This window comes from Carassius carassius, chromosome 36 (assembly GCF_963082965.1).
Source record: "Carassius carassius chromosome 36, fCarCar2.1, whole genome shotgun sequence".
NCBI lineage: Eukaryota > Metazoa > Chordata > Actinopteri > Cypriniformes > Cyprinidae > Carassius > Carassius carassius.
Window position 1 is genome coordinate 18,984,037 of NC_081790.1, and position 27,757 is coordinate 19,011,793.

Genomic DNA, 27,757 nt, shown 5'->3' on the forward strand with positions numbered 1-27,757 from the left:
CCCCTTCACCATCTGCGTTTTGATTTCACCAAATCAGTTTGAGTGAATGCAAAGAAAGTGATTAATGATCATAAGCACAACATCCAGCTAGGCAAGAAAACATGCAATCTACCTGAGGGAAGACATCTTTAAGTTAATGTTGTTAAATAGAGAAACAAAATTACACATTTTTAAAATTGTAACTTCTAGCATATTCCTAAACCTGGACCACATTAATATTGAAGAACAAATTTAAGCATCAAAATCAGCCCACACACTCCAAGTTCTGTTTAATTGAAAAATATTCATTTTCATGAATTCATAGGCTACATGGTTGCAATAAACATTTTGTTTCATAGATGTTCAGTTGTTATACTTTCACATTTTATGCCATATTGTATGTCCTTTCACAGTATATTCACCTCCTAAATTACTACACCACTTGTGCAGTCACAATTCTATAGTGGTAAAATTTACTCAGGCCAATGCTTTGTATATAACATGCGTGACATTTTTTGTATGACATTAAACTTTATTTTTAGAATATTTGAACATAGGTTAAGCAAATGTGATTCTTTCTGAGAACCTTTTATACACAAAATTGGCTGTAGCCACGGAAATGACACTGTCACTGTAAAAAAAAAAAAAAAAAAAGTCCATAAAATGTACGTAAAAAAAAAACCTTCAGCTGTGGTTGCCAGAATTTTACCGTAATATGGTAGCAACATTTTAGGTTTTAAGGTTTTAGCTTAAATTTACAGTTAAATAATGCTAATAATAAATAATATAATGTTAATATGCCAACCTATAAGTACTGAAATCTTTTTTGTACCTTTGTAATACACTGATAACCACCAAATACAGGTGGTGATGAGAAAGTCACATGATGAACCATAGCCCATCAGTTTTTTAATACTAAGAAATATAGAAGCAGAAGCGGACAGAGCTTCATTACTTGTGTAAAAGTACAGATACTCATTGCTAAATTTTACTCAAGTACACGTACTACAGACAGTTGTCTACTTAAGTAAAAGTACTGAAGTACTTGGTTTTAAAAGTACTTGAGTATCAAGAGAACAAGAGTACATTTTCTAAATATTGCATTACTACTGCTACAGTGCTTCATTTATGTACAGAAATGTCCTACATAGAGTTATGAAAAATGTTAATACCTTGGAGAATGTAAAAGGAATTGAAAATAAAATCAAGTCATTTTTATCTTTTTACCATGTTGCTTTATTTAACATTTCTCACTTGCACACAAGGCAAAAGCACAATGGCAATTGTCTGACAAACCTCTGCTAGAGTTTTAATGGATTTTTTGCACCCACATTTGAACCTGACTGTGTTAAACACACCGCATACTCAAGAACATCAAAGCAAATGCTCAGCTTACATTAATGTGTAATATCAGAAAAGAAAATTCAGCTAACAATTGTGTGTACATGTGAGTTTCTCTGTTTTTTTATCAATAAAATCAATAAACCTAAACCAGCAAAGAAGGCAATATAGCAATGTTCTGACACACCTCTGAACCTGACCGTGTTATACACGCAGCATAGAAGAGAAAATAATAGTGATTAAAAAAAATCAGCTTATCAGCTGTGTTTAGGTCAGCTTATAAAGAAGGAAAAATAAAATTCAGCTCATTTGAGTGACAGTATTAAGCCCCTTCCTCTCACATTGACATACAGGCAAAGGCAGGAAAAAATACTTTCAGCTGAATAACACCAATCTCACACACACAATCTATGTGTGACAACTCTCTCTGTGTGTGTGAACTGTACTTCAATTCAATCAAATGTCATGAAGCCTTTGGCGGAAAGCTGAATGTGATTGCTGATAGGCTGTCCCAATCAGTGGCACCTGCACAATCCAATCATGTTTGAGAGGGAAACAACAAATTGAGGGTTTCCAAGATTTTTCTTTTTTTTTCGACCACACTGAGACGCGCACACATTTTTTATCGGATAGGCATTTCGTCCATACAGAATCCGGCGTTTTGGAAGAGTGAAACAGATATTTCTTTAAACTGGGTCCCAGAGTGGATACATTTGAAAACGGCGCTTTTGCGTTTTCGTGTGGACGGCGAATCCGTATATTTTCTGAAACGATGACGTCATCAGCCCATGGCTTGCCCCTAGTCAGACACCACTACGTCACGTAACAGCAACAAAAACATGAGCAAACACTGAACGATTGTCTTTTTATTAACTGACATTAACACAGATTAGTAAATGTATTGTTCCATGTTCATTTGTGTACCAGGCACAAGGTTTATGAGCATAGTCCATGTTTTCTTCTCCATTTTAAGTGTATCTCTGTGGCAGAATTACAGCGCCACATGCTGGTCTGGCATGTAAACTACATCCTTTTGTGGTTTCATGTGGACGCAGATATTTCTTGAGACGAGAAAAAGATCGGATTGGGGTAAGCTCCGTCTCTGTGTGGACGGGGACGAAGAACTAAAGGGTACCTACGGTTATGGATAGAAATGTAGTGGAGTAAAGAGTACAATATTTGCCCCTCAAATGTACTTGAGTAAAGTCATGAGTACTCCCCAAAAATGATACTCGAGTAAAGTACAGATCCCTCAAAATTGTACTTAAGTACTGTACTCAAGTAAATGTACTCCGTTACTGTCCGGCTCTGTATAGAAGTGCACAGTTTCATTCACACAAACACGAAATAACATCATGGTAATACACATGAAACTGAAATAATGCAATAAACATTCATTTAACAACATTAGGCGTAACACACAACCCTAATAAACAAAACTGATAAGAAAAAACTAAGAAGCAGCATAGTTATTTCAACAACAAAAAACATCAAATTTGAAATGTAACGCAGGGAATTCTGGGAAAGTCAATTTACGGTTACTCACTTTAAATTATACAGTCTTTTTCCCACTTCCAAAAAATGGTATACTACCATAAAATTACATGTACTGTCCAATACAGTTTTTCGCGTTTTCGTGTATATACTAGAGGAATTTACCATTATCCGTTTAACAGGTTTTTACTGTAGGGTTTTTACAGTTTTTTACTGTTAAATTCACTGTCATTTTTTACTGCATGGTACAGAAGAAAATATTTTGAGTGTCCCTTTTTCTGTCCCTTATTTTCTGTCCTTACAGTTGTCCCTTATTTTAATTTTCTGAAGTTAGCAACGCTAATATCAGTTAATTAGATCATTTTAGAATACAGTATAGGATGTTCCGAAAATCTCTCATAAGGCCAAAAATAAATGCAATTGTGATAGTTAGGGAAAATGTCTGTATTTCCCTTTACAACCTATTGATGTTTCCCATGCTGCATGTAGGAACTAAATGAGAACCAGTCCACCCCAAAGAAAGAGAAGCAGGAGAGGCTTTCGAAGCAGAAGGAGAACTTTCAGCACTACCAGGCAGAGGAGGAGGCCAACCTACTCCGTCGACAGCGGCAGTACCTGGAGCTGGAATGTCGTCGCTTTAAACGGCGAATCCTCATTGCAAAACACAATGTAGAGCAAGACCTTGTACGCGAGGTAACTTCACTTTTCCTCTAAGACATAACTAATGACTAGGGTTGTAATGGTATGCAAACATGAAGGGTTGGGTTTGTTTGGGGGTTACTAGATTTAAAAAATTGCTTTTTTAAATTTATTTTTATCAAACAGTGGTTTACAGAACAAATTGCTCCTTCTTTAAATAAATATAATTATAATAACATTTTCCTAGGGATAATAATAACTCAGCTTATGCTCTAAACTATAGGGAGCCCTTTACTATAAGGTTACAATTAACAACTGAGCCGAAACTTAAATTCATTAATATTTATTGTAAAAATCAACATTCAACTTAAAAAAAATTACGCATACATATAAATTACAGTTTTTTTATTAACTTAAAATTTTTGTTGAAATATATTAATTTACACAGTGGCTGTCATAACGGATTTATTTAAACACACATTAAATTACTAACAGTAAATTCAACTATAATGAGTATATAGTCTAATATTTTGCTAAATGCTCTTCTCGAGACTTGATTTCTCTAGTGAACTAACAAGCTGTGGACACTGATGACTTGCCCGAGGTAAAGAAATGCTACATGACATTTAGTTTACAAGCCGTTTTATTGACATCTTTCCGTGGTTAAAACACTGATTGAGCGATAACATGAGACATGAGATGTTCATTCATGTTTATTTTTATTTTCAAAGAGAACAAATATAAAGAAAAAGGTTTTCTTGATCCAGGAGCTAAATAAGCGGCAAACGCAGAAAGATCTGGAACATGCCATGCTGCTCCGCCATCACGAGTCCATGCAAGAGCTGGAGGTGAGACAGCTGGGCACCATCCAGAAGATGCGTACTGAGCTGATCCGCTTGCAGCATCAGACTGAACTCACCAACCAGCTAGAGTACAACAAACGCAGAGAGCGAGAGCTACGCCGCAAACACGTTATGGAGGTCCGGCAACAGCCCAAGAGCCTTAAAGTATGTAGCCTATGCTTGATTTTGTAACTACACAACTAGTATGTACTAGCTAGTATATGAGTCGGTAAGACTTTTCTCCTCTTTAGTCTAAAGAGCTGCAGATCAAGAAACAGTTCCAGGACACGTGTAAAATTCAGACACGGCAGTATAAGGCCCTGCGCAACCACCTCCTGGAGACCACACCAAAGTCTGACCACAAGGCTGTGCTGAAGAGATTGAAGGAGGAACAGACCCGGAAATTAGCCATCCTTGCTGAGCAGTACGACCATTCCATCAATGACATGCTGTCCACACAAGCTGTGAGTGACCTGCCATGTTTGGAGTAGGCATATGTATACGTCTTCCTATAAGCCATCAAAGAGTTTAGAACCAAGGTTCAGAAGGAGTTGAAACAGTTACTTTAACAATATTCAGTTGTAGGATAAGTAATGTACGAGGTGGAAAAACTGTTCTCCTAATTTAAATGTGGCATTCACTTTCTTGTTTTTAACACCATAATTTTAATTATAACTATGACTCGCATCTTGCCCTTCAGCTGCGATTGGATGAGGCACAGGAGGCCGCATGTCAGGTGCTAAAGATGCAGCTGCAGCAGGAGCTGGAGTTGCTAAATGCTTATCAGAGCAAGATCAAGATGCAGACGGATGCACAGCACGATCGTGAGAGGAAAGAGCTGGAGCAGAGGGTTTCGCTGAGGAGGGCTCTTCTTGAGCAGAAGGTATTTTATCTGATACAAACCACTACTAGAAACTACAGGACACAGCATTTTGTTTAAAAGAGTTTGAGTTTTTGACATTCCAGAATACGAATTATAGGTATAGCTCATACAAATATGAAACACAAACTTTTGAAGCATCTCCAAATTATGGATGGATGTTTAACCTAATTTTACATCTGAAAAAGACACATCATATTCACTTAATGCACAGGAACAAGTGTTTTGCCATTATGTTGACCCTCCAATTTAGAATTTGGATGCAATATTGAAAAAAGGCGGAGATTCCTCCAAAAATTTCTACTTTTGTGCTCAACAAAAATGTGCAAGCAGATTCAGAATGATGCAAAAGTGAAGTTTCCTGTTTGTATTCATGTAGTTCCCAGGATATTCTTCAATCATATCTTATATCTAATAAAATATACCATACTATCTCTGATTTTCATCAGCTAGCATTGATTCTTCCATACCTCAAATCTTGCCAAAAATCTTGTTGTGTGGTTCATTCTAGCCTTAGCCAAAACTACGTACAGTATCTTTGAAAAGGTAATGTCTTCAATGGTAATGTCACCTGATTCAATTTTGGTTTTTGGTTAGATTGAAGAGGAGATGGTTACCCTGCAAAATGAGCGTTCAGAGCGAATCCGCAGTCTATTAGAGAAGCAGGCCCGGGAGATCGAGGCGTTTGACTCTGAAAGCATGCGTCTGGGCTTCAGCAACATGGTGCTTTCTAGCCTGGCCTCATCCGACGGCCACAGCCACAGCTTCCCGGGGGCCCAGAGTAGCTGGGGCTCTCAGTACGGTGCAGGCTCTCAGGGGTCACACTGGGGAGGGCACCATAGCGGCAGCCAGCACGGCCACCACCACCACCCAAGCCACAGTGACTCTATCCAGCAGCCTTGGGGTCACGGCCTGCCTTCAGGGGGGCCACCTCCCTGGGGGCACCACGTGTCTGGGGGCAGTCAGCGCTCGAGCGGGGGAAGTGTTGGGCTACGGAACAGTCCCCAGGTGGTACGGCGGGCCACCTCAGGGGGCCGCAGTGAGCAGGGGATGAGCAGGAGTGCCAGCATCGCCTCTCAGATTTCCAATGGTTCGCACTTGTCCTACACATAAGACCACCCGCTGCTCTCCCACAACACCCATCTTGACCCAAAATGCCATAGGGGAAGGGACAAAGGGGCACCGTTTTTTTTTTTTTTTTTTTTTTTTTTAACACCCATTCCTTTATTTCTAATCCTCTACATTCATATGTTATACACATGTTAAGCACAAAATGCATCCATTGTAGTTTAAGTTCTAAGAATGTTAGCCGGAAGGGAACTGGCCAGTTGTATCAAACTACAGCTAGAATCCAGAATGTCATTTTCGCAATGATGTGAAAAAGTTTTGAATTCAGAGAAAATGCACTGCATATGTAGAGTGTGTTTATCTGATTTGAAAATGTTAGTGAGGGTGAGAATGAATATATGAATGCTGTGCATTACCTCTCACAGGTGAGACTGTAAGTCTTAATGCAGTGGGTTTTATCATGGTCTCATTAACAGCTGGTTTCGGTTGTATAGAGCAGGAGAGGAAAAACATTGATTCATAAGAAAACAATTGCCGAAATATATATAAATAGAGGGTATAAAGGTTGGATAGCAGATAGTGAAAGAATCAAGCTTTACAATGCACTTGATTTTGTCTAGCTTAGTATTTTATAAACAAGCACTAATTTTAATGTGTTATTAAACCATATGCTCTTTTTGTGCCAGAACAAATTTTAACTTTGAAAAGATACTGTGAAATTCCAAGATTTTGTTAGAAATATTTTGATTATTGAATTATCTTGATTTTGTTTTGTTTATGTTGCCATTGCCATCCTTCCACAGGTCCAAATAACCAAAAACTGCGTGGAGAGCAGGATGCCATTTTGCTTTTAAAACTTTGAAAACATAGCCTAAAATTGTGATAGTAGGTGTATGAACAGATGTGCTCGATTGCTATAGGCCAAAAGGACATAAGTTATAAGGTAGGTGAGGGATATGATATAACTATATTAACGTGGAGGTACTTTGGTGGTCTTGAAAGGTAGGGGTGTCTTGAACTGAATATGTAGAATGACACTTAAACAGGTTTTGCTGTGTGAATGTACGTAAGTGTTAAAGCATGCTGGCATGGTAAATCATCACTCCTGAATAACAGTATAAAAGCAGAAGCAGTTGAAGTATGTTAATGTTTGTTTTAGTCTTTTTATTTAGTGATGCCAAAGTTAATAATTGCAACTATGCAAAAGGATAATAGCCTGTCACATTCATGTCTTCTTTCACTAAGCTTAACATCACATAAAAGCACTTTACCATCCTTTTCTACTCTTAGTTGCTCACATACAAGCAGATCTCCTGGTCCTTGGGTGCCCCCTCCTCCCCTTTCTCAGGCTGGGTTTGACAAGAGCGTGTTGTGTGGATTTTAGGGGTGGGGAGGTCTGGGTTGGGTAGGCTTGAGACCGCTGAATGTTTTTGCTGGGCGGGTGGGTGCCGCTGCTGTCGTCCCTGCAATGCCTTTGTTTCTTCCATGCCCACCCCAGAGCTCCAGCGACTGCCGCCCACCCTCCAACTGAACACTTATCACAGCATGTAGAAAAAGTGATTAGAAATGCAATGAAAAAAGGTCAGATAGAATATAAAACGTGAAAACGTGTGTGTATATTGTATATTTAGAAATTTAAATCAATGAATAAATTGAAATCAATTTAAAGACCCAAGTTAAAACTAGACTAAAATTTATTTGCTTGAATGTGAAAATAAAAGAAAAAATAACTTGGTTTCTAATATTGATTATTTAAAAAGAGAAAAAATTCTATATATGTATACATGAAGCATATTCTCGGAGGTGTCAAGCTCAGCCAAAAAAAAAAAAAGAATATATAAATATATTTCCCCTGCAATTACACTTATACAGAGGATGTCACTTTCCTTAGTCCTCTCTTTGCTCCTTGCTTTCAAAAGTATGAATTACCATATTCACTAGTGCCAGTACTCATGTTCTGTTATCTGTGATCCAGCAGTGAACTTTCATTTTATAAAAGATAAAAGGCATAGGTTTTCATTCAAAAAAAGAGAGAGAGAAATGTCTGTCATGCCTATTTCAGAATGGCTTCAAAAACATTTTTCCAGTAAAAAAAAAAATTCTAGTTTGTAATATCAATGCTATCTATAATAACTATCAACTATGAACAGTATTTTGGCACATTTCTGGTATATGCATGGGATTGCAGATTTCATGAAGTTGCTTATCTCAGACTGACTAGCTAAAACCAACTGAGCCAATCCTAAAGATTTGGACCAAATGTAACAAATTAACAAGATTATTGACCCGGGTAAATGACTTATAACATGCCAATCACTTAATCACATTCAGTACTCTAATGGAATCACTGGACCAGAGGTACAGCCAAAGACTCAAAATGTGAGTTTACACTCGCAAACAGGGTCATGCAGTATTTTCCAAAGGTGAGAAGTGTGCCCTGTTATAAGAGAGCTGATTTCTTAAGCTCATAGCATCCTTGTTTTAATGACCCTTTTGACAAGTGTGAAAACAACAGGATGAAGAATAATCAAAGAAGGTGGTACATCTCTGTACAGTGTTTACCAGTATTTCAACCTTTTTCTTTTTTCTGGTTGTCTCGTTTTTTTTTTTTTTAGCTTCAACATTACCATAGCAATCCATATTTAGCCTGTATTAAAATGTATAGATTGTAAAAAACTGAATGTTGGAGAGATTACAAAAAATGTTATGGCTGTTCATAACAAAACACAAGTGAATTAAAATATACACAAATTATGAAATCCTAAGGGGACAAAGGTAATGTTTTGTTTGTAATTACTCCTTTTGTTGGCAGAGGGCTACTGGACAAACAAATCAACTGTAATAAAGTAATTTTAGTACATTTTGGTTTTGTCATTTGTATGCTTTAATATATTTGTCTGCAGGTGTAGTGTTAACTTTTATGAACATCCTTTTCATGAGGATTTTTTAATTGATTCCTTTTGAACATGGTACTTTTTGAATTTTGACAGAGCTTTTTATTTTTTGAGGGGGAAACTGTCTTGCACAGAGAGTTAGATCAACTTGTTGCAACTTGACTGAAAAAAAGGCTAAATATAGCATCTAATGCTATAGACCAAGCTGTCTACATAATTAAGCCCTTTACCAGTCAGTAGATGTCCCTTTTGTCTATCAACATGGTCTTTCCATTTTGTGGTGTCATGGTGTCATCATTTCTGCAAAACTGTGGTTTCCTAACTAAGGGCACCTTATATTTCTTAAACATGTGCTGGTAGGAAGCTTAGCACTGCCAATATGCTATGACCTTATGGTACCACCTGCTTCTCTCACTCAGCGTGTGTAGGATCTGTTCCAAGTAAAATCCTCCTGTTCCTCTTCAAATGTGAATTTGTCAGAGGGAGTTGAGATTTGCCGTCTTCGGATGGGTCTTTCTTTCCGGAGCAAAGTTGTTCTTCTTCTGGACAGCACAGCACTGGTGCTATGCCGCAGACTCTGGCCGCCACATTGTACAAAAACATCTTTGAAGCCTTTCTTATCCTCTACCCTGAAGAAATCGGCAACTACCCTAAAGTATTCCAGCACCACAGAATTACTCCAGGAAGTAGTACCTCCATGACCATCCTCGTGCATAAAGCTGCAGTGTCCTCCCTGTTGCGTCACAGCCAGCAGGAAGTAAGGGCTATTATGAAAAAGTCCCTCAGGTACAGTGGAGAGAGGTGGAAGAAGAGGGTCATCTTGGCTACACAAACAGAGTACTGGTACTGCCACTTCGTCTGCATCTCGTAAAGGTTCATTCCTCTCCCAGTAACTTGGCCAGTCAGGCTTCACTGATAATCTTGAATTGTCCTTTCCAACATTGTCCACTGAGTCTGATATTCTTTCTTCAGTCTGCTTAGGAGCACAGAACATGAGCTCTTCCATATCTCGCAAGGAGTTGCAATGTAGAATTTTTGCTACATCCATCTCAGAGCTCAAAGCAGTGGCGTACCTGTGGAAAGGGTTAAATGTATAAATTCATAGTTGCTTTTTTCAGATGGTAGTTTTGCACTGTGGCATCTTGTGATGCCCCAACTTGGAATGCAGTTTTTCTATTATCCCATTCACAAGATTCAGTTGACCCAAAAATGAAAATCTGGTTATCATTAACTCACCCTCGTAATTTTCAAGCCACAGACGTTCTTTTGTGAAACACTATAATGCTGCCTATACAGTACACTATACAATTTAATGTAGCCTGCAAAATATCTCTTGGGCAGGGCTGGCCCAGGCTCTGTTGGTGATCTACGCGAGATTTTAGATAATATAACACAACATAAATACTGACAAGTATTACCATAAGTAGTAAATAAATTGTGATAATATATAAATGGAGATGTTGAAGCACCTTGAGCAATATGAAATGCCTAAAATAGTCTTAACAGACAACAAAGGCAACAAAATAAAGGCTACATTTTGTAATATATTTGTAGATATTAGCCAGATATTTGGGGGAAGTCGTGGCCTAATGGTTAGAGAGTCTGACTCGCAATCAAAGGGTTGTGAGTTCGAGTCTCGGGCGGCAGGAATTGTAGGTGGAGGGAGTGCATGTACAGTTCTCTCTCCACCTTCAATACCACGACTTAGGTGCCCTTGAGCAAGGCATCGAACCCCCAACTGCTCTCCGGGCGCCGCAGCATAAATGGCTGCCCACTGCTCCGGGTGTGTGTTCACTGCTCTGTGTGTGTGCACTTCGGATGGGTTAAATGCAGAGCACGAATTCTGAGTATGGGTCACCATACTTGGCTGAATGTCACGTCATTTTCAGATAGTTAGCTATTTAGTCTAATTAGCATACCCATACCTTTAATTCAATAATTTCAATTTGTGAATGCTAGATTATAGTCCTAGTCATGGTCTTTTTTAAAAGACATTTAGACACTTTTTGGTGAATTAAAAGCAATTGGTAATGTTACTGAAATCAAAACAACATTACAGAAGCTTACATTTATTTTAAAGAAAATAAGGTCAAATAAAATCGGTTAACAAACAACCAGAAGATGTTCCCAGACCGCTACTTCAAAATACAACATAAACATCAAGAGCTAATACACGTCGTTAACTTGTGATTTTTACTTGTATATTGCTCTTGTATATTATATATCTGCTCTTCTTTGCATCGCTTCCTGCCTTATATCCCTGATAATTTCTTTTGATTGATGATTTCTTTTTTCACTCATTTAAATATCAAAAAAAAATTAACTGCATGTTAATAATTTATGATGTATTATAGTTACCTAATGACGCAGAAAGTTTTTAAATTAGTACAACATAACTATAATTACTTACCTTAAAATTAAGTTAACTGTCAGAAATTATTTTGCTTAATATATGGGTGTAGAAGCGCACGATTGTCACGAGGGTGCACTTCTGACCAAAAAAAAAAATATATATTTTGTGTGGTGCCCCCCAGTCATTTTGCGCCCTAGGCAACTGCCTATGTTGCCTATGACACGGGCCGGCCCTGCACTTGGGCATCAGGGACACTTTCAGGTCTTGTCTTTGAAAAGCTATACATAGTGAGTGTTACTCACATAAAAGAACACAGTGCCATGTGCAATTCAAAAATAGCTAAAACTAAAAATGTGTAGTTGGCAGCATAAAAGAAAAGGGATGGATTGGTGCTGTTGCTCTTCAAAAATGGCCATAAAGCACCACAAATGTCCATGTTGCTTGTGTGCCAAGTGATGGCAAGATTGAAATTAAGGCTTTTAAATGCAAACTGTCAATTTTAGCACAGGATATAAATTGCATAATCTAATTTAAATATGGGTTCTTTCATTTGTCATTTTTGGATTAACATATCTTTAACCCAGGGGTCTCCAGTGGGGGCTGTGTCCTGCAGAGTTTAGCTCCAACTTGCCTCAACGCACCTGCCTTTAAGTCCTGCCTGCCTGTTTAGCTCCAACCTCCAATTAAACACACCTAAACCAGCTAATCAAGGTCTTACTAAAGGCATACTTGAAACATCAAGGCAGGTATGTTGAGGTAAGTTGGAGCACAATATGCTGGACAGTGCCACTCCAGAACCGAATTTGGATACCCCTGCTTTAACTTGGACTTTCTATATCAGTAGGATTTTTTTACCTGTTTATTTGAAACTTGCGGTAGATGAGGGCTATCCACTGATAAAGCCAAGGTAGCTCATACTCAAACCACAGTTGTCCATGAAACACAGGAGAGATGCAAGCAGCGGCCGTCAGGTAGGATGAAGAGCCACATTCCCCCAAATAGGAGAGCAGTAGCCCTGATCCCGAGCTCTCACTTACTGCAAGCAAAGTTGAGGATGGATGATGATTCCGCAGGTATGCTACTGCTTGTGCAAGGTCAGAAGTATTTCCAAACTCCTGGTAGTGTGGAGTAGTCAGTGGGCAGCCACCATGACCACGTCGATGGAAAACCACTGGATAGAAACCCTGTTGCAAAACCTTGTGGCACAACATGAGCAAGTGTGGTGTTACTCTGCCTAGGGCATTGGGAATTATAACAACAATAGCAGGATTACTAGAGTGATGGCCCAGAAATCTTCCTCCAGGATGATGATCCCTTTTGCCCTGAGCTTGTTGATCCATTAGACTCACAGCCCAATCCAGGGCCACAATACCCCCATCCTTTAGGAGAAGGTTATCCCGTGTAAAGTGGACTCCTCCTTGCAGTTCAGCACGTTCCTTTGTGGGCCACATGAGATTGGTAATTATCTGAAAATGAGGGTCAGCCTGAGGCCATCTTGCCAGAGGAGGCTGGGCCAAAGTATAGCAGTGTTTCTTCAGGTGGCTGGCAAGGGCCGTGGATTTACAGATCAATCTGACTTCTGCCTGGCATTCTTCTGTGGATCCTGATACTGTAAAGCATGGCAGTTTCAAAAGTCTACAGGCAATAATCCACATACAGTGACCCAATTGCTGAACAGTGCTATCTGCAAGATGACGGATCCAGTTCCATCGACGCAATACTGTAACCAGGACCAGCAGCAAAGAAGGTAACAGGCTGAAGAATACGTTCCACATTGCTCTCAAATTGGTAACCTATAGGTCTAACCAAATGCACAAGGAACCTACCTTAACACTGAGGTTGGTAAGCAATGGTTTTCTCAAGTAAGCAAGTGGAAAAACTCAAAAGAATTTTAAACCAAATGATCTGTTCTACTGTCAGTAGCATGTCAGGCTAAATGGACTTGTACCTCCTCCCCTACCCACAGTAAACATCGCTGCTCCCCCTCTTTCAGAAATCATTAACAATACTTTAATCCACAGACCGTTGTTAGCTGCAGGAAAGCAGTCCAATAGCAGTCTAATGGAACTAATGGAGGTTTTGCCACTTGAAAGTCTAAGATTCAAGCACTTCTTTCTTTTACTGCATTCAAAATACACTTCAAGTACTAGGTGGAACACACTGAAAAAATGTAACATCTCACCATCTGACTAGGTAAGAGACCTTGAGGATATTGCACCCAAATTACTACCCTTTGTTCCTGTGTTGTTTATATAATAAAAATGTGCTAGCTGTATGGTCCTTATGCTATGTGCCTAGAAATAAATTTGCAGAGAGTAATTAACCATGGTGGACGTGTCGTGTGTCCATGCATTTTTATGAGCAAGTGACTGCGTACAACAATGGCAACTTTTTTTTTTTTTTGTACAAAAGGTTTTATTCAAACCATAATATCCTCTACATAAACATAAAACAATGTCTTTGGTTTTGATATTTTGCTTTTTTTTCATGTTTTTTAGAATAATATATACATTTTGAAGTGTTAATTTCAGAAGCCACATGAGTTTTAATTGTGTTGGTCAAAGCTGGAAATGCAGATGTGTGTAAAGTGAGAGGTTAGTAGCAATTTAAGAGTCAATAATGCAAGCAGTCTTACAAAGAGAGACAAATGGAGATAATCTTGTCTATGCAAACATACTTTGCTCATTAGATTTACATTTGATATCTTTATATAAAGATTTTCCCAGGAGCCACCTGCATCTGCCTTAAGGAATTGTTCACCCAAAGATGAAAATTAAGTTCTCATTTAAATACGTTTTAATCTAATCTAGAATTCAAGCTATTCAAGATGATTTTTTCCATGCATTGAAAGTGTGTTTTGATTCTGTAAATCTTCAAAATATCATATACAAAAAAAAAGATAGGTAACGCTTTATTTTAAGGTGTTCCTGTTACACTTTACATGTAGTTACTATTATAATAATAACCATAACAATAAATGATGCATAATTACATGCAAGTAACTCTAAACCAAACCCTAATCTTAACCCTTGCCATATTCTAAGTACATGTAGTTAATTAATATTACTCACTACTTAAATGTATAATTGCAATGTAACAAGGACACCTTAAAATAAAGTGTAACCAAAGTATAATACTAATACACACCAACAAACACATACACTATATGCCAAGTCTTCTGAAACTATGTGATCTATACATTTTCTATGAAAAACAGACCATTATTATTAATTCCTTCCGGTTTAGATCTCAAATAAATTTCATGTGCTTGCTTTGATTTAAAGATTTAAAGGTTTATATTTGTGAAATCTGCTGTGCAAGAACCAAATATCTTCCATGGCATTGATGGCATGATGCATCTTGTGATGCCATGTTTGTTCCCCACAAAATGTTATTGTAAGTCTTCAGAACATTTCGGAATATAGCGCACGAGTTTCATGTTCCACTTTTGTTACTTTTTTTGTTGTCACTTTTGATTACTCCACTTAACATTAATCAATCACATTCAGTGTATGGAAAACAGCAGCTTGGACATTTAGCAATAACTTTAATATTTTACCAAAAAACAAACTTTAATATTTTGGATCAATATGAGGATCAGTATATCAAGAAAAGTACATAATTTTTGGGTGAACTATTCCACTGTGATAAAATGGCAATAAGTTATGTGCAGAAATCACAAGCCGGATATACACTACAAGATTTTAGGACCTATTTTTTCTGGAGATCCCCAACAAGAAGGTTTTTCTGGAGGGCAGCCTTAAATCTGAGGCAAATTAATGCTTGTTCACATGAGTGACTATCATATAGTGCAAGGTAATAAAGTGGAGCAAGACACAATTTGAGAAAAGCACTAATGCCTGGGAATTAATTAGCAGGCTAAATATCTGGGCCACTATGAAATCTTGCAGTGTGAAATGTGTTTTGACAGGAAATGACATTAGCGATGACCTACAGCTAATGTGAGGAGAACAAAATATAGTGCAAGGGAAATATTGAGAAGTCATCTTCTCAACCAATCTCTTCTCCATATTCATATTTTTTTCAGTTTTTGTAGATTGCAAGCTTCTTGATAACCATTTTGATTTGAAGAAATACCAGTTACACGCCATAATTCCGTTCATGCATGATATTACGTGAGATCCTGTATCACTTCTCGCAAATGCATTTTGTAAATGAGAAATGGGGATTCTTCCTACTGAAATTGTTTGATGTGTGGCCCACAGTCACATATCTATTATGTTATGTGCAAAGCACAGCAACTTCATGATACCCCAAAAAGTTAGCGTAGTGTGAAAAGAACAGCACTGATTATTTCAAAATTGTGTAGTGAATTGGCAGCATTACTGAGCCCGCTACTGTCGCATGACATATTATAGTCATGCTATAGATGTTGCTTGTCCAGAGCTGACCAAATAAGAGCTACATATGCTACCATCTGATCCCAAGTCCTGGTTTTTACAATGAGGTATGTTCAGACAGAGACTACCAAAGACACTGTGACTGTTAACCACTACAGAAAGCTGTAGCTACATTTCTTCTGTCATTCTTTGTCAGCATTGAATAGTAAAAAGCAGTATGTACATTAAAGGATTTGTAAATCCTAAAATGAAGGTGGTTTTGCCTTACTTTTGCATAGCTGACATAAATTCTTCTTGGTATGATTCCTTAAGCATTTAAGGAATATGGCTAATATTGTGAGCTACTACACAATATATTTAAAAAAAAATCTACAAAGCATCAGCACGAGCATTATAAGTGCCTTTGCCAAATTAAATCACCTAATGAACTGAAATGTAACTAGTGTATATGTGGTTCATTCATATTTAGAAAAAGCCTGTGAAGTCAATTAGTCAAGTGGCGGTACAGCCAGTTGAACCGGAGTTACGGTGTTGATAAAAGCTGGGGTGAGCTGAGGTGGCTTGGCCTATCTGTGCTCATACTTTAGTTGTAAGGGGTTAGCAGTGAGTTGGGCAGTGTGCACAGGATGAGAACTTTATTCAGACTGTACCATTAGTGTATTTAGAGAGCTTATTCTCTAAGTCACAGATTCGTTTCTCCTGAGAAAGAACTGTGGCCTTCAGATTTTGGATCTCCTCAACAAGCTTCTCCAACAACTGAGGCTAGAGTTTGAAAGAGATTGAGAGAAAGCAAAGAAGAAGATGGCAGTTGGAAAGAGGAAATAGAAGAGAGAAGCGTAGTGACAGTAAGAGGAGGATGAACAGGAGCAAAAAAGAGAGGGAAAAAAGCAAAACAGCAAGTCAAGGACAGGCTTAATTTGGAAATGGAAAATAATGTTTAGCTTCTAGGGATGGGAATCGAAAGAAATTGAAATTGAAAAAAATGATCCAAAAAATATTAGGTAAAAGAGACAAGTCACTGACTGACTGATTCAGTGATAGAGTTGTGATACATTTGTGATTCAACCAGTTCAATTAAGTCATTCATTTGTGATTTGAATTGATACACTGTATGTTTTTTGTTCCAAGGACAAAGTATCAAAAAACTTGAATGATATAATTTAATGGTGCTTTTTCCTCATATTAGACATCAATTTACAGCTAAAACATTAATATGCCATAGCATTATAGATTCAAAACCGCGCCAAAAAACATTGTAAGGATTTGTTGTTATAATCTTATGTTGTTATAATGTTAATGTATTTTTTTTTTTAATGAATCCGATAAAATTCCCAGCCCTATTTGATTCTTAAGAAATGTAAGTAATAAAGTTGATGAAGGAACAAAGTTATGAAGAAGGTATTTTAAGGCCAAAGATAAGCAAGACATTCTACTTACGGGCAAACTACTTCCATCTACGGCAGACATGCTTCTACGTGTTGCAGGTCTGCTGTCTAGAACATTCTTCTTGGCCACCTTTAGCTCTCTAGTCTTTGGAGGAACATAACCATCCCTCATGGACACTAATAAGGGGTCTGCGTCTTGTCCTTGCATCCATTCTTCAGGTTCCAGAGCCGGCTCTGGGCCTGCTGTGTCTGGGTACAGATCATCCTGGAATAGGTCTGACTGGAATCATAACAACAGAAAGAGAATGATGTAACTGGACGCACAGATTTTACATACAGTGGAATGCGAAAGTTTGGAAACCCCTTGCAGAATCTGTGAAAATGTGAGTAATTTTAACAAAATAAGAGCGATCGTACAAAATGCATGTTATTTTTTCTATTTATAACTGTCCTAAGATATTTTACATAAAAGATGTTTACATATAGTCCACAAGACCAAAAAAAATCATGTTTATGTATGAGCTAATGTATTAAAGATTTATTAACATCGTAGTATGAAGCTGAAAGTCGTTGAAGCGAAACGAGGCTGTTGCTAATGAGAGACAAGCTTGACACACAGCTTGAAAGCAGCGGAGCTTTTACTAGATTTGACCGCTTCCGCTACTTCCGGTCGTGCATATGTGGGTTAAAGCAGCGCTGTTTTATCATACTAGATACATCTGAAAGTCCTGTTATAATGCTACTCTGTGCGCTTATTTCTCTGGATTTAAACATTCTTCAAAACATTTGGGATAATGTGTACACAAGTCAGCAAAATATACAACACTGTTGTAGTGGTTTTTGGTTATTTCAATTAAAAAATTGTACATATTGTACCTTTAAGAGTCGGGGGGAGAAAACTTTTTCAATTTTTTAAGATCAAGGTAAACTGTACTTAATTTGTCTTCCAGGAAACATGCAATTATCTTCTGTTGCTTCCGAAGGGCAGTACTAAATAGGAAAAAATATATATTTCAACAAAATAAGAAGAAAATTGGACATCTTCATCCTGTTCAAGCTCTTAATGCATCATGTTTCCTTCTGGAGGACCAGTACTGTATGTTTGAACCTTTTTTAAAAGTTGTCCTCAGTGTAAAAAGATTGATCTCAAAATCATACGGTCACTGCTGGAAAGGGTTCAAATATGCAAAAGATGCTGGAAAACTGAAGAATCTGCAGGACCTGGAGGATTTTTCTAAAGACCAGTGCTCAGTTTAACTGTTCAGAACAAACAAGGGACTCATAAACAGCCATCATAAAACTAAAAAAAAACAGTCATAGATCATCCAGGCAACCACACACAGTATTAAAGGGTTAGTTCACCCAAAAATATCCATAAACCGGATACGCTGTTTCCATTCAGATCAAATCACAACAACGTAGGAAATGGATCTGGCGTGATGCAGCTGACACAGAACAGCATATGTTTATGGATAATGGGTGATGCGGAGGACATGAATTGTTGAACAAAGGCATTTTTTTTTCTTTTGCACACCAAAAGTATTCTTTCAGCTTCGTATAATTGTGGTTGAGCCACTGATGTCACATGGATTATTTTACAAATCTCCTTACTATGTTTCTGGACTTGGGAACATTTCAGTTGCATTGCTGTCTATGAAGGGTCAGAGAGCTCTCAGATTCCATCAAAATATCTTAATTTGTGTTCCGAAGATGAACGAAGGTCTTATGGGTTTGAAACGACATGAGGGTGAATAATTAATGACAGAATTTTCATTTTTGGGTGAACTAACTCTTTAAGAACGAAGGGTTCCCAAACGTTTAAAGGGGGTTATTTGAATAATTTCAGCTGATTTGTTTTTTGTCTTGTAAAGTATATGTAAACATCTGGGCAGTACTAAATAAAACAATAACATGCATTTTGTATGATCATTATTTTGTTAACATTTTTCACATTTTCACAGATTCTGCAAGGGGTTCCCAAACTTCCGCATGCCGCTGTACTTCAGCATCATATAATCAATTTTTGGTTTTCAGTACTTTAATTTTATGTTCATAGTGGTTCAGGTTTGAAATAACCCTACACAAAGAGTATGTGCTTACCTTTCTGGGTACTGTCATCATAATAGGCTCACACTTTCTTTCATGGAGTTTATATAATCTATGAGAAATAATAAAGGTTCAGCTTCAGGAATGCTCAAAGCTCAAAGTTTAAAAGAACAGTATTTACTTGAAATAGAAATCTTTTGTGTAATCTAATGTGTCCCTGCTGAATAAAACTATAAATCACTGACCTCAAAAACTTTTTAATGGCAATGTAGATATATAGTATTTCTGTACACTGTACATATTAAAGTAACTAACACATATTCTAATCAACCAGTATAACCATGCAAAACTGACCTGGCAATCTCACACTTGCTGACGTCCACTCCTCTCTTGGGCATGAAGCCCATTCCTCTCTGTGGCTCCTTGCTACTGAATGTGCTGATGTAATGCACATAGGGAGGCTCCTCTGTGATCTCAAAATACCGAATACTGCTGTCACCCTGTGGGGACACAGAAGCAACTTTACAGTGCCAGCCTGAGTATGATAACAAATGAAGATGAAACATGAAGTCATACCTTGCCACTGAGATACACAATGTTAGTGTCTGGATCATAAAAAGGCAATAAAACTCCATTACTTGTGTCCAGCTCAAGTAGTGCTATGGGCTCTTCAAAATTAGTCTAAACAAAGACAGAAATGAACACCATCAGTGATTTGAAAGTTAACAAGGGAAATTAAATAAAACTGATTGAAATGAATAGAATGAATTCAATTACATTTGTTATTAATGAGTAAATGCCTAAATGAAATTCCTTTAAATGCCTAAATGAAATTCCTGTCACCATTTAATCACCCTCATATGTTTTGGTTACCTGCATCTTATTGGGACAAACGGTTCTCAGGATTCATTAAAAATATTTCAATTTGAACTGAAGATTTACCATAGCAAAATGGGTATGGAATAACATGAAGGTGAGTAAATATACTATCCATTACCGGATCCCACAGGCCAAGCTCTCTCTGGCTCATCTTGGTAAAACCTGTGGTGAAAATGTTTCCCTCTTTGGTAAAAATTGCTCTCATTGGCCGGATACCCTCATGTGGGCACAGTCTTTCCTACAGAAGAAAAAATGTCCATAATGTTCATGTTTACAAAGAGCTGTGAGGTTTTTCTTCTTTTCTCCGCTATAATACTTACCGCCACCACCTCGTTTTTCCGGGGATCGCACACTCGGAGGCGACGGTCCTTGCAGGTGGTGCAGAACAGGCTACCGTTGTAGTTCCAACTGACGTTATAGATGAGGTCAGGATGGTCATCCAGTGTCATCAAGGGTTCTCCAGTGCCCACATTCCAGATGATGATCAGATTATCACTGCCTGAGACAAATGCAAACTGAATGGAAACAAAGACTTTCCACTGCTCCAAATTTATTTTTCTACGAAATGAAGTAATCTTATTTTTATACACTTTTAATGTAAGAAGTTGGTGTCTATTGTACTGATCTTTACCTGCAGTGAGGAGTATGTTGCGGGCAGTGGGGTGCCATTTAATGATGCCCACGCGTTTAGAGTGACCCTCCAGCACCACAATGGGCTCGCTGATGGGACGAGAGGGAGTGTGGTCAGGGATCTGCCATACCTGAGTAAACACAATTCTATTAGAGCAATGGTTCTCAAACAGGGGGGCCTCAACAAACTTCAAAGTATTTAATATTTGATTATAATTAATTGTAAAAAAAAAAAAAAAAAAAGTTTAGACCATCCTGCAAGACTTTAACACTTTTATATTTATTAACATAATTATTCCAAATAAATTTAAAAACACATAAAAATACATATTGTAAGGCCATACATACATGCTCAACTGCTTTAAGCATGTTAGAATGTAGAAAAATCCCGCACACTACTCAAACTTCATCAAGTCTGTGGAAGGTTGATTGACCACAATGTTTTTAATAAAAAATGTTGTAATGATAGTAGTTGTATTTATTGCAAATTCTTTTTTGTTAATTTTGTTCTGTAGTATCCTAATAGTACTTAAACAAAAATAATCTTTCAGCCTAGACCAAAAAATTATATTATATATTATATATATTATTACAGTAAATGGATTAAACTATCTTATATATTGGCTTGCAGTGCATTGTAGCCAGAGTTCCTTTGGTAACCAGTGAGCACAGCAGCAATGCCAGCACAGATGACAGCTGCAGTTAACCTCCTCTAACAGCAGTGCATACAGTGCATGCCATTCATGTTTGTAATGTAATGAAACAGCACTAATATCCTTCATATATAATACCTCTATATCGTCTTGCTTAACTTTGGGCAAAAGCATCCTATATTTGTTTTCAGTAGACCGTATAATACTTTCAGCATTTATACTCACATTTAAAACGTGTGAATGCCACTGCAGTACTTGGATTACTTCTAGAGCTTTTCTCAGAAGCAGCTTCACTTTTCTGAACTGCACATGTGTTCTAAAAGTTGTAGTTTTATTTATCTTAATTTTTGAACAGTGACATACACTGAAAATAAATCTGGTGTAGGATTTACTATGATACAATTCTCTTTTTTTTCATAAACTACAAAAAAATGTTAATGTAAAAAGAAAATACTATTTCAGTCTATCTACTGTGTATTGTTTTATAATTTTAACTAGAAATTATTTTGTGTTACCTTTAACATAAATGTAACTTTGATTTTATTTATTTATTTTTATCTAATGCAATGACATTTATACACTTTTAAGTGTGGCTTAGGCGTCCAAATACTTCATGAGGTCACTGTATACAGAAATGTTTGCATATGTTTCAGTGTGTTCTGAAAATGAAATGACTCATCTCTATAGACAACTTAGACCCATCTTTCCTTGTCTGTCATTCCAGTGGCTTATTTGTGAACAGGTTTCTGGCCAAGAGTGCCTTTCTAACATGTTTATAAATACCAGCTCCAGTCCCATGCCTGAACCGTTAACTCCAGTCATCACCCTTCATATTAACACTATTGTCTGTCACCTTGATCGTTCCCTCCAGTGCGAGTAGGTATATATGGAGACATGCTTCATTTGTTTGTAAAAATGCAACCGAAACATGTTCATGACTACAAGGCTATTGGCTGGCAGGCAATGGAGATGTTTATGAATGTCTGTCAGGATGATTACCATGGCAGTGGTATCTTCAGAGCAGCTGGCCAGGATATTGTCATTGTGAGGACACCAGTCAATGTCTAGAACAGGCCCTGAGTGTCCAATCACTAGAGGATAGTTTTTGTCCACTCGACCCACCTATAGCATATTAAAACAAAGAATAAAAGATAATGTTAAGTATTGGGAGGCATATAAAGTCAGTATATAGGTTGGTAAGACTTTTTTCTTAGTCTGCATGTATTTGATCAAAAAGAAAAAAAATATAAAAACACCATTGTAAAATGCAGAAATTTTAAAATGACTGCTTTCTATTTCAATATATTTTAAAATGTAATTTATTCCTGTAATGAGAAAGCTGAATTTTCACTAGCCATTACTCAAGTCTTCAGTGTCACATGATCCTTCAGAAATCATTCAAATATGGTAATTTGATGCTCAAGAAACATTTTTTCTTATTTTAAATATTGAAGAGTTGCTTAATATTTTTTGAAAACCATATTATATATATATATATATGTATAATTATATATATATATATATATATAGTAATTTATTTTTTACCAGTGTCATCTTTTGTAATCCAAAAACTTTGAACTTTTTAGCTGCATGCATATTTAAATGCACATGCACAGCCCTGTCACTGTATAATTTCCCCCATATTAGAAAACATGGAAAATTATTTAAAAAGTGACACCCAGGAAGCAACACCCAGGCTCATTCCATTTTCTCAAATTTTACAGAAATTGAAAGCTATATTCAACCATGTTACCACTGTTTAAAAAATATCAAACAAGATTTAATTAATAGGAAATATTTATTTATTTAACAAATATTTATTTAATGTTTGGTGTTACAAAAACACATAAACCGGGGTTTTTTACGTAGATATATCCCATGATTTTTGTAATGTGAATAACATTGTCAATGTTGAAAAATAAATAGAAAATTAATTAATATTTATTTTGACCTTTTGAGGTTGACGAGCAATGTTTTCTGAAGGTTAAGCTCTGCTTTTCACTGACACAAATATTTAACTTCTTGTTTGTCCCTGGCATGTATTTGTAAACTGATGTTATCAAATCATAATTATTCTTTAGGGATTCTGATGTAACTTCTTCGAATGTTTTTTTGTTATTTGTGTGGAGCTGGTGTGAGCACGTGTTGGTTCTGTGTTCGGCTGCTCCTCCTCCAGTCCCTCCCGTCCTCATTCTCCTGGTGTGTATTTATAACTCTGTGATGAGGCGTTGAAAAGGGAGTTTTTCTTTTGGCCTGTTGAGACTGAGTGCAGAGGAGATGGCTACCTGGGTATTTATAGGGTATCTTTCAAAGCCTGCTGATATATGCTCGTGACTCGACAGAGGCTAAACTAAAAGGGCATTAACTGACCATGGACCCATAGAGAATCAAGACAAACTCACACACACACAAAAAATAATGATGTGATATACTGTGTGGCTCAATATATTATCAATATATTAAGGTCACACATGCATTAGCAACAACTAGAAGTAATTTAAGATGCTTTTTAATGCCAAACTAAATATTTCTACAATTGTTTCCATTATGGAAGACCTGTTTAAGTGTGTAACTTACATCAAAATTATATTTTTATAAGAACTTTAAGTTACACTTTATTTTAAGGTGTCCTTGTTACAGTGTAATTATACATTTAAGTACTGAGTAATATTAATTAACTAAATGTACTTACTATAAGGTTAGGGTTAGGATTAGGGTTTGTCTTAGGGTTACTTTCAAGTTATAATGTATAATTTATTGTTATTACAATAGAAGTACATGTAACATATCAAGGACACTTTAAAATAAAGCATTACCGATCTTTATACAGTAGTCCCAAACATAACTATTTTAAAGACAGTTAGCACACTCACAATTTTCAAGCAAAATATTAGACAAAATTACTCATTTTGTGTAATATAGGGGCCAAATAATATAGAATAGCTCATTCTATTTTCTCAAATGTTACAGAAAATAATAATAATAATAATAATATATAATATAAAAAAATAATATATATATATATATATATATATATATATATATATATAAATGTATATATACAATTTGGTATCAGGGTTGAATTTGATGAACACAACCTTATCAAATTAAATTAAATAGTTGCTCATTACACATAATCTAATCTATATGATAAGTGAAATCACATCAGAAATGTCATGGTTATGCTTAAATTTGTCAATGTCAGTTTAATGATGAGCCCATTATTGAGCCCAAAAACGCTTACTTATCATCTCTAAACTCAGCTTCGGTATGTCACAGAAGAAGATTTAGACAACATGCAAGTTGTGTACCCTGTTTCCATGGGGTTCAAAACTTTGCCTCTATGAGGATGAAATGGAAGCCCTGTGGGGGATGGGCCCCCTTAACATGAGCCACGGCTGAGGCTCTTGAACAAACATACCCATAAATATAGACCCATAAAGATGAAAGAGTAGACAAAGGCTGTAAGATTGTACATGTTTTAGTAGTTTTCTCCTCAAGCCACTCACCTTTGAGAGCGGCATAACCAGAAAGGCCCCGCCTCCACTGGACTCCACTATAACTGCCAGAAACTTTGGGTTAACTGCACAGAAGGAACTGTCCCATGTCACTTTGGAAACCCGGATGTCATCATAACTTTGATCCGCTTTCACCGATTGCCCAAAAACATGCCGGAATTTACTCTGGCGCACAATGCTGCGACTCATGGCTGTGAAAAACAGAGACACATATTGAATATGCATAAAATAGCCTAAATAACACATCATATTTAAGAATGATTTGGTGTACACACTGTGGAAAAGCTGCTTAGTAATCCCTATCAAACTGTTAAATGTATTTTAAATTTAATTAAATTTAATTAAATGTATATTTGACTGCAACTTGCTTAATAATGTATAATTCAATTGTAATTATCGATAATTTAATAAAAAACATATTTGTTAATGACATTGACAGTAAAATATTGCTTTGCTTTATTAATGAATAATCTATTTTCTATAATAATCTAATAATAATGAATTTTCTGGTATTAATTACTCCCTAAATAATGGCCTGTTTAAAGTTTTAAATATACATCTTCATATAAAGATACATGAATACACATCGCTATACACATTATGCATAGTTATAAACATTAATAATGGTAATCATAATTTGAAAATAATGAGGAAATTTTATGGTGACAGGTATAACTGTAATAAACATTAATGTACATTGTAGAGGAATTATTTCCTTTAAAAATCCTTTTCACAGTTGTAGAGATAATTATTTGTAGAAACAATAGATGACTGACACAAACAAACAGACACACAATCTGCTTCAACACAAAATGTCAATGTTGCAAAATAAATAGAAAATTAAGCAGCTTGTTTAATATTTATTTTGACTTTCTGAGGTTGACAATCAACATTTTCTTAAGGTTAAGCTCTGCCTTTCACTGACACAAAATATTTAAATGAAATATTTATAAAGTTTATAAAGACAGCAGAAGTTAATATAAAGGACAAAAAAACAATGCTGAGCTAAGAAAGTAAAACTTATAATTTGCAATCATGTTAATTAGTCACCCAAGTATGAGAGATCTTTGATAAAATCGTTGCATGGCAAACAATTACATGCAAATTTTCCTTAAAATATTTTTCAAGACAGATACTACATATATAGACTCTGACAGAACATTGCTATGCAACAAGAACAATGACAACATTTTTGGTGCTGCACAGTGACACAGCGAACAGGTGTTTCAAGCTGGAGCTGTCACTACATCACAAATTTAAGGAACAAAAATATCAATTTTTAATTAATGTTAACTAGAACTGGTATCATCTGATTCAGCCAGTTTTTGTTTAATTTGATATGTAACAGTCACATATGTTTCTTTGATTTACATGTTAAAGTATCATATTTTATCTGACATGTATTGCTTGGTTTTAAAGATTTTAGTGTATATTTATTTATTTTACATATTTCTATGTTTGTTTCCAATCTTGGCTGTTTTTGATTAAAATGTTTCCAATTTGTTTATCATTTTGGGGACATAATAAAATATGTTGAACAAGCATGTTTGTACTCAATTTAAAACATCCATACTTACTCTTAGTTTTACAATCCACGCGGTAGTGAAGTCAACTAACAACAAGGTTCTTTGCACTTATCTCTAATTTATACATCCACAAGTTAGAATTTTAACTAATTCATAGCAGATGAAAAGGTTAATATATAGTCTGAGACACATACATACATTTTGGATCCCCACGGCACAAAATTTGTGAAATCACAATTAACACTTATTATTCATTTTAAACTGACAAAACGCAATTGACACTGATACAACACCACATGGGTAGCTAGAGCTGTTAAATCCCCATCAGAATGCAGTATCTTTAAACCACACAATAGTTTGTCCCATGTGAGAAGGCCCCCCTCACTGTCTACAGACTCGATCACTTTCCAAATATAGTCATACCAAACTGCCCAAGTGTCTCCCCCTCTGTCCCCTCCAGACGTGATCCTTCCATATTTACAAAGGGACAGAATGGAAATATACACTGCCAACGTATACAGCGTGTGCTATTCTTCACAATAAGCTTTGCGCACACCTGGCCTTTAATTATATATAGTCCTACAGCAACTCACTGAACGAGCAGAACGTGCTGCACTGATACGTTATGATGATGTCACAGCCTGTTCCGAACAATGTCACAACACAACTTTACAAAAAATCTAAAAGCGCGTGTCGTCACAATGCAGCATTCTATCATGAGGAACTGCGTAACTGTCAATCAAATTAATCACTCACCGCTGTCTTTGGGGAATATACGTCTTTAAATCTGCTTTTCCCCTGTCTCTAGAAGGGTTAAGGCTCTTCTCGACGCTGCGCTTTTTAGAAGTCTCTCGTTTATTTCAAGTCACAAACTTGGTGTGGACTCGCAGAACTAGCGCGCGTTACTGCTCACTAGTCGTTCCTGAATATCGAGCGAGAAGAGAGAGAGAAAACGGTGAACAGGGGGCTGGAGAAGTGCGCAGACAGGGGTGTATATATGGCAAGCTATTTTAACAATTAGCCCTTAAAAACAAGTAGGCTACTACCTGGGTCATTCTACAGAAACGTCCATTTTTCTGTCCCAAGCCTTTACAGAAATATTACAATTGAAAAACACATTAGGGTTACAATTTTTCATATATTTTAAAATAAAACAATGTGTTATTTTAACAATTAGACGTTGTTTTGCCATAAATGTGGCATTATTTGTTTTTAATTAATTTATAAAGAATTCCAAGAACCATTAAACTGCTTGTCCCCACAGCCATG

At 36.6% G+C, this 27,757-nt stretch overlaps 3 protein-coding genes across 3 annotated transcripts in view; 1 reads left to right on the forward strand and 2 right to left on the reverse strand.

The window, feature by feature from the left end:
- taok1b (TAO kinase 1b) overlaps positions 1–9,103 on the forward strand; it is a 51,462-nt gene extending 42,359 nt beyond the window's left edge. Inside the window, exons 16-20 of the mRNA XM_059526647.1 lie at positions 3,304–3,507; positions 4,221–4,460; positions 4,547–4,759; positions 4,996–5,178; positions 5,773–9,103. Of these exons, the coding sequence (XP_059382630.1) occupies positions 3,304–3,507; positions 4,221–4,460; positions 4,547–4,759; positions 4,996–5,178; positions 5,773–6,288 (1,356 nt within the window). The 3' untranslated portion in view covers positions 6,289–9,103. The remainder of the gene's footprint in view (positions 1–3,303; positions 3,508–4,220; positions 4,461–4,546; positions 4,760–4,995; positions 5,179–5,772) is intronic.
- LOC132117385 (protein ABHD15) lies at positions 9,093–13,458 on the reverse strand. The gene is made up of 2 exons (XM_059526648.1): positions 12,346–13,458; positions 9,093–10,210 (listed from the first exon to the last, which is right to left on the reverse strand). The coding sequence occupies exons 1-2, from the start codon at positions 13,263–13,265 to the stop codon at positions 9,553–9,555; spliced, it is 1,578 nt and encodes a 525-aa protein (XP_059382631.1). The 5' UTR covers positions 13,266–13,458; the 3' UTR covers positions 9,093–9,552.
- A 1,724-nt stretch (positions 13,459–15,182) lies between these two features.
- On the reverse strand, positions 15,183–27,432 carry coro6 (coronin 6). The gene is made up of 11 exons (XM_059526657.1): positions 27,245–27,432; positions 24,954–25,153; positions 22,444–22,566; positions 20,793–20,922; positions 20,482–20,660; positions 20,280–20,399; positions 19,859–19,963; positions 19,637–19,782; positions 19,337–19,394; positions 17,289–17,516; positions 15,183–16,613 (listed from the first exon to the last, which is right to left on the reverse strand). Exons 2-11 carry the CDS (start codon positions 25,149–25,151, stop codon positions 16,491–16,493), a joined length of 1,410 nt encoding a protein of 469 aa, XP_059382640.1. The 5' UTR covers positions 25,152–25,153; positions 27,245–27,432; the 3' UTR covers positions 15,183–16,490.
- Between the last annotated feature and the right edge of the window lie 325 nt (positions 27,433–27,757).

Coding starts and splice junctions, on each gene's coding strand:
- LOC132117385 (XM_059526648.1), bottom strand. CDS start 13,265: ATGTGGAACGTATTCTTCAGCCTGTTACCTTCTTTGCTGCTGGTCCTG. Junction 10,211..12,345: donor CGCAAGTTTCAAATAAACAG/GTAAAAAAATCC, acceptor CCCTTTCCACAG/GTACGCCACTGCTTTGAGCT.
- coro6 (XM_059526657.1), bottom strand. CDS start 25,151: ATGAGTCGCAGCATTGTGCGCCAGAGTAAATTCCGGCATGTTTTTGGG. Junction 20,661..20,792: donor CAACATACTCCTCACTGCAG/GTAAAGATCAGT, acceptor CATTTGTCTCAG/GCAGTGATAATCTGATCATC. Junction 19,395..19,636: donor AGCAAGTGTGAGATTGCCAG/GTCAGTTTTGCA, acceptor TATTTCTCATAG/ATTATATAAACTCCATGAAA.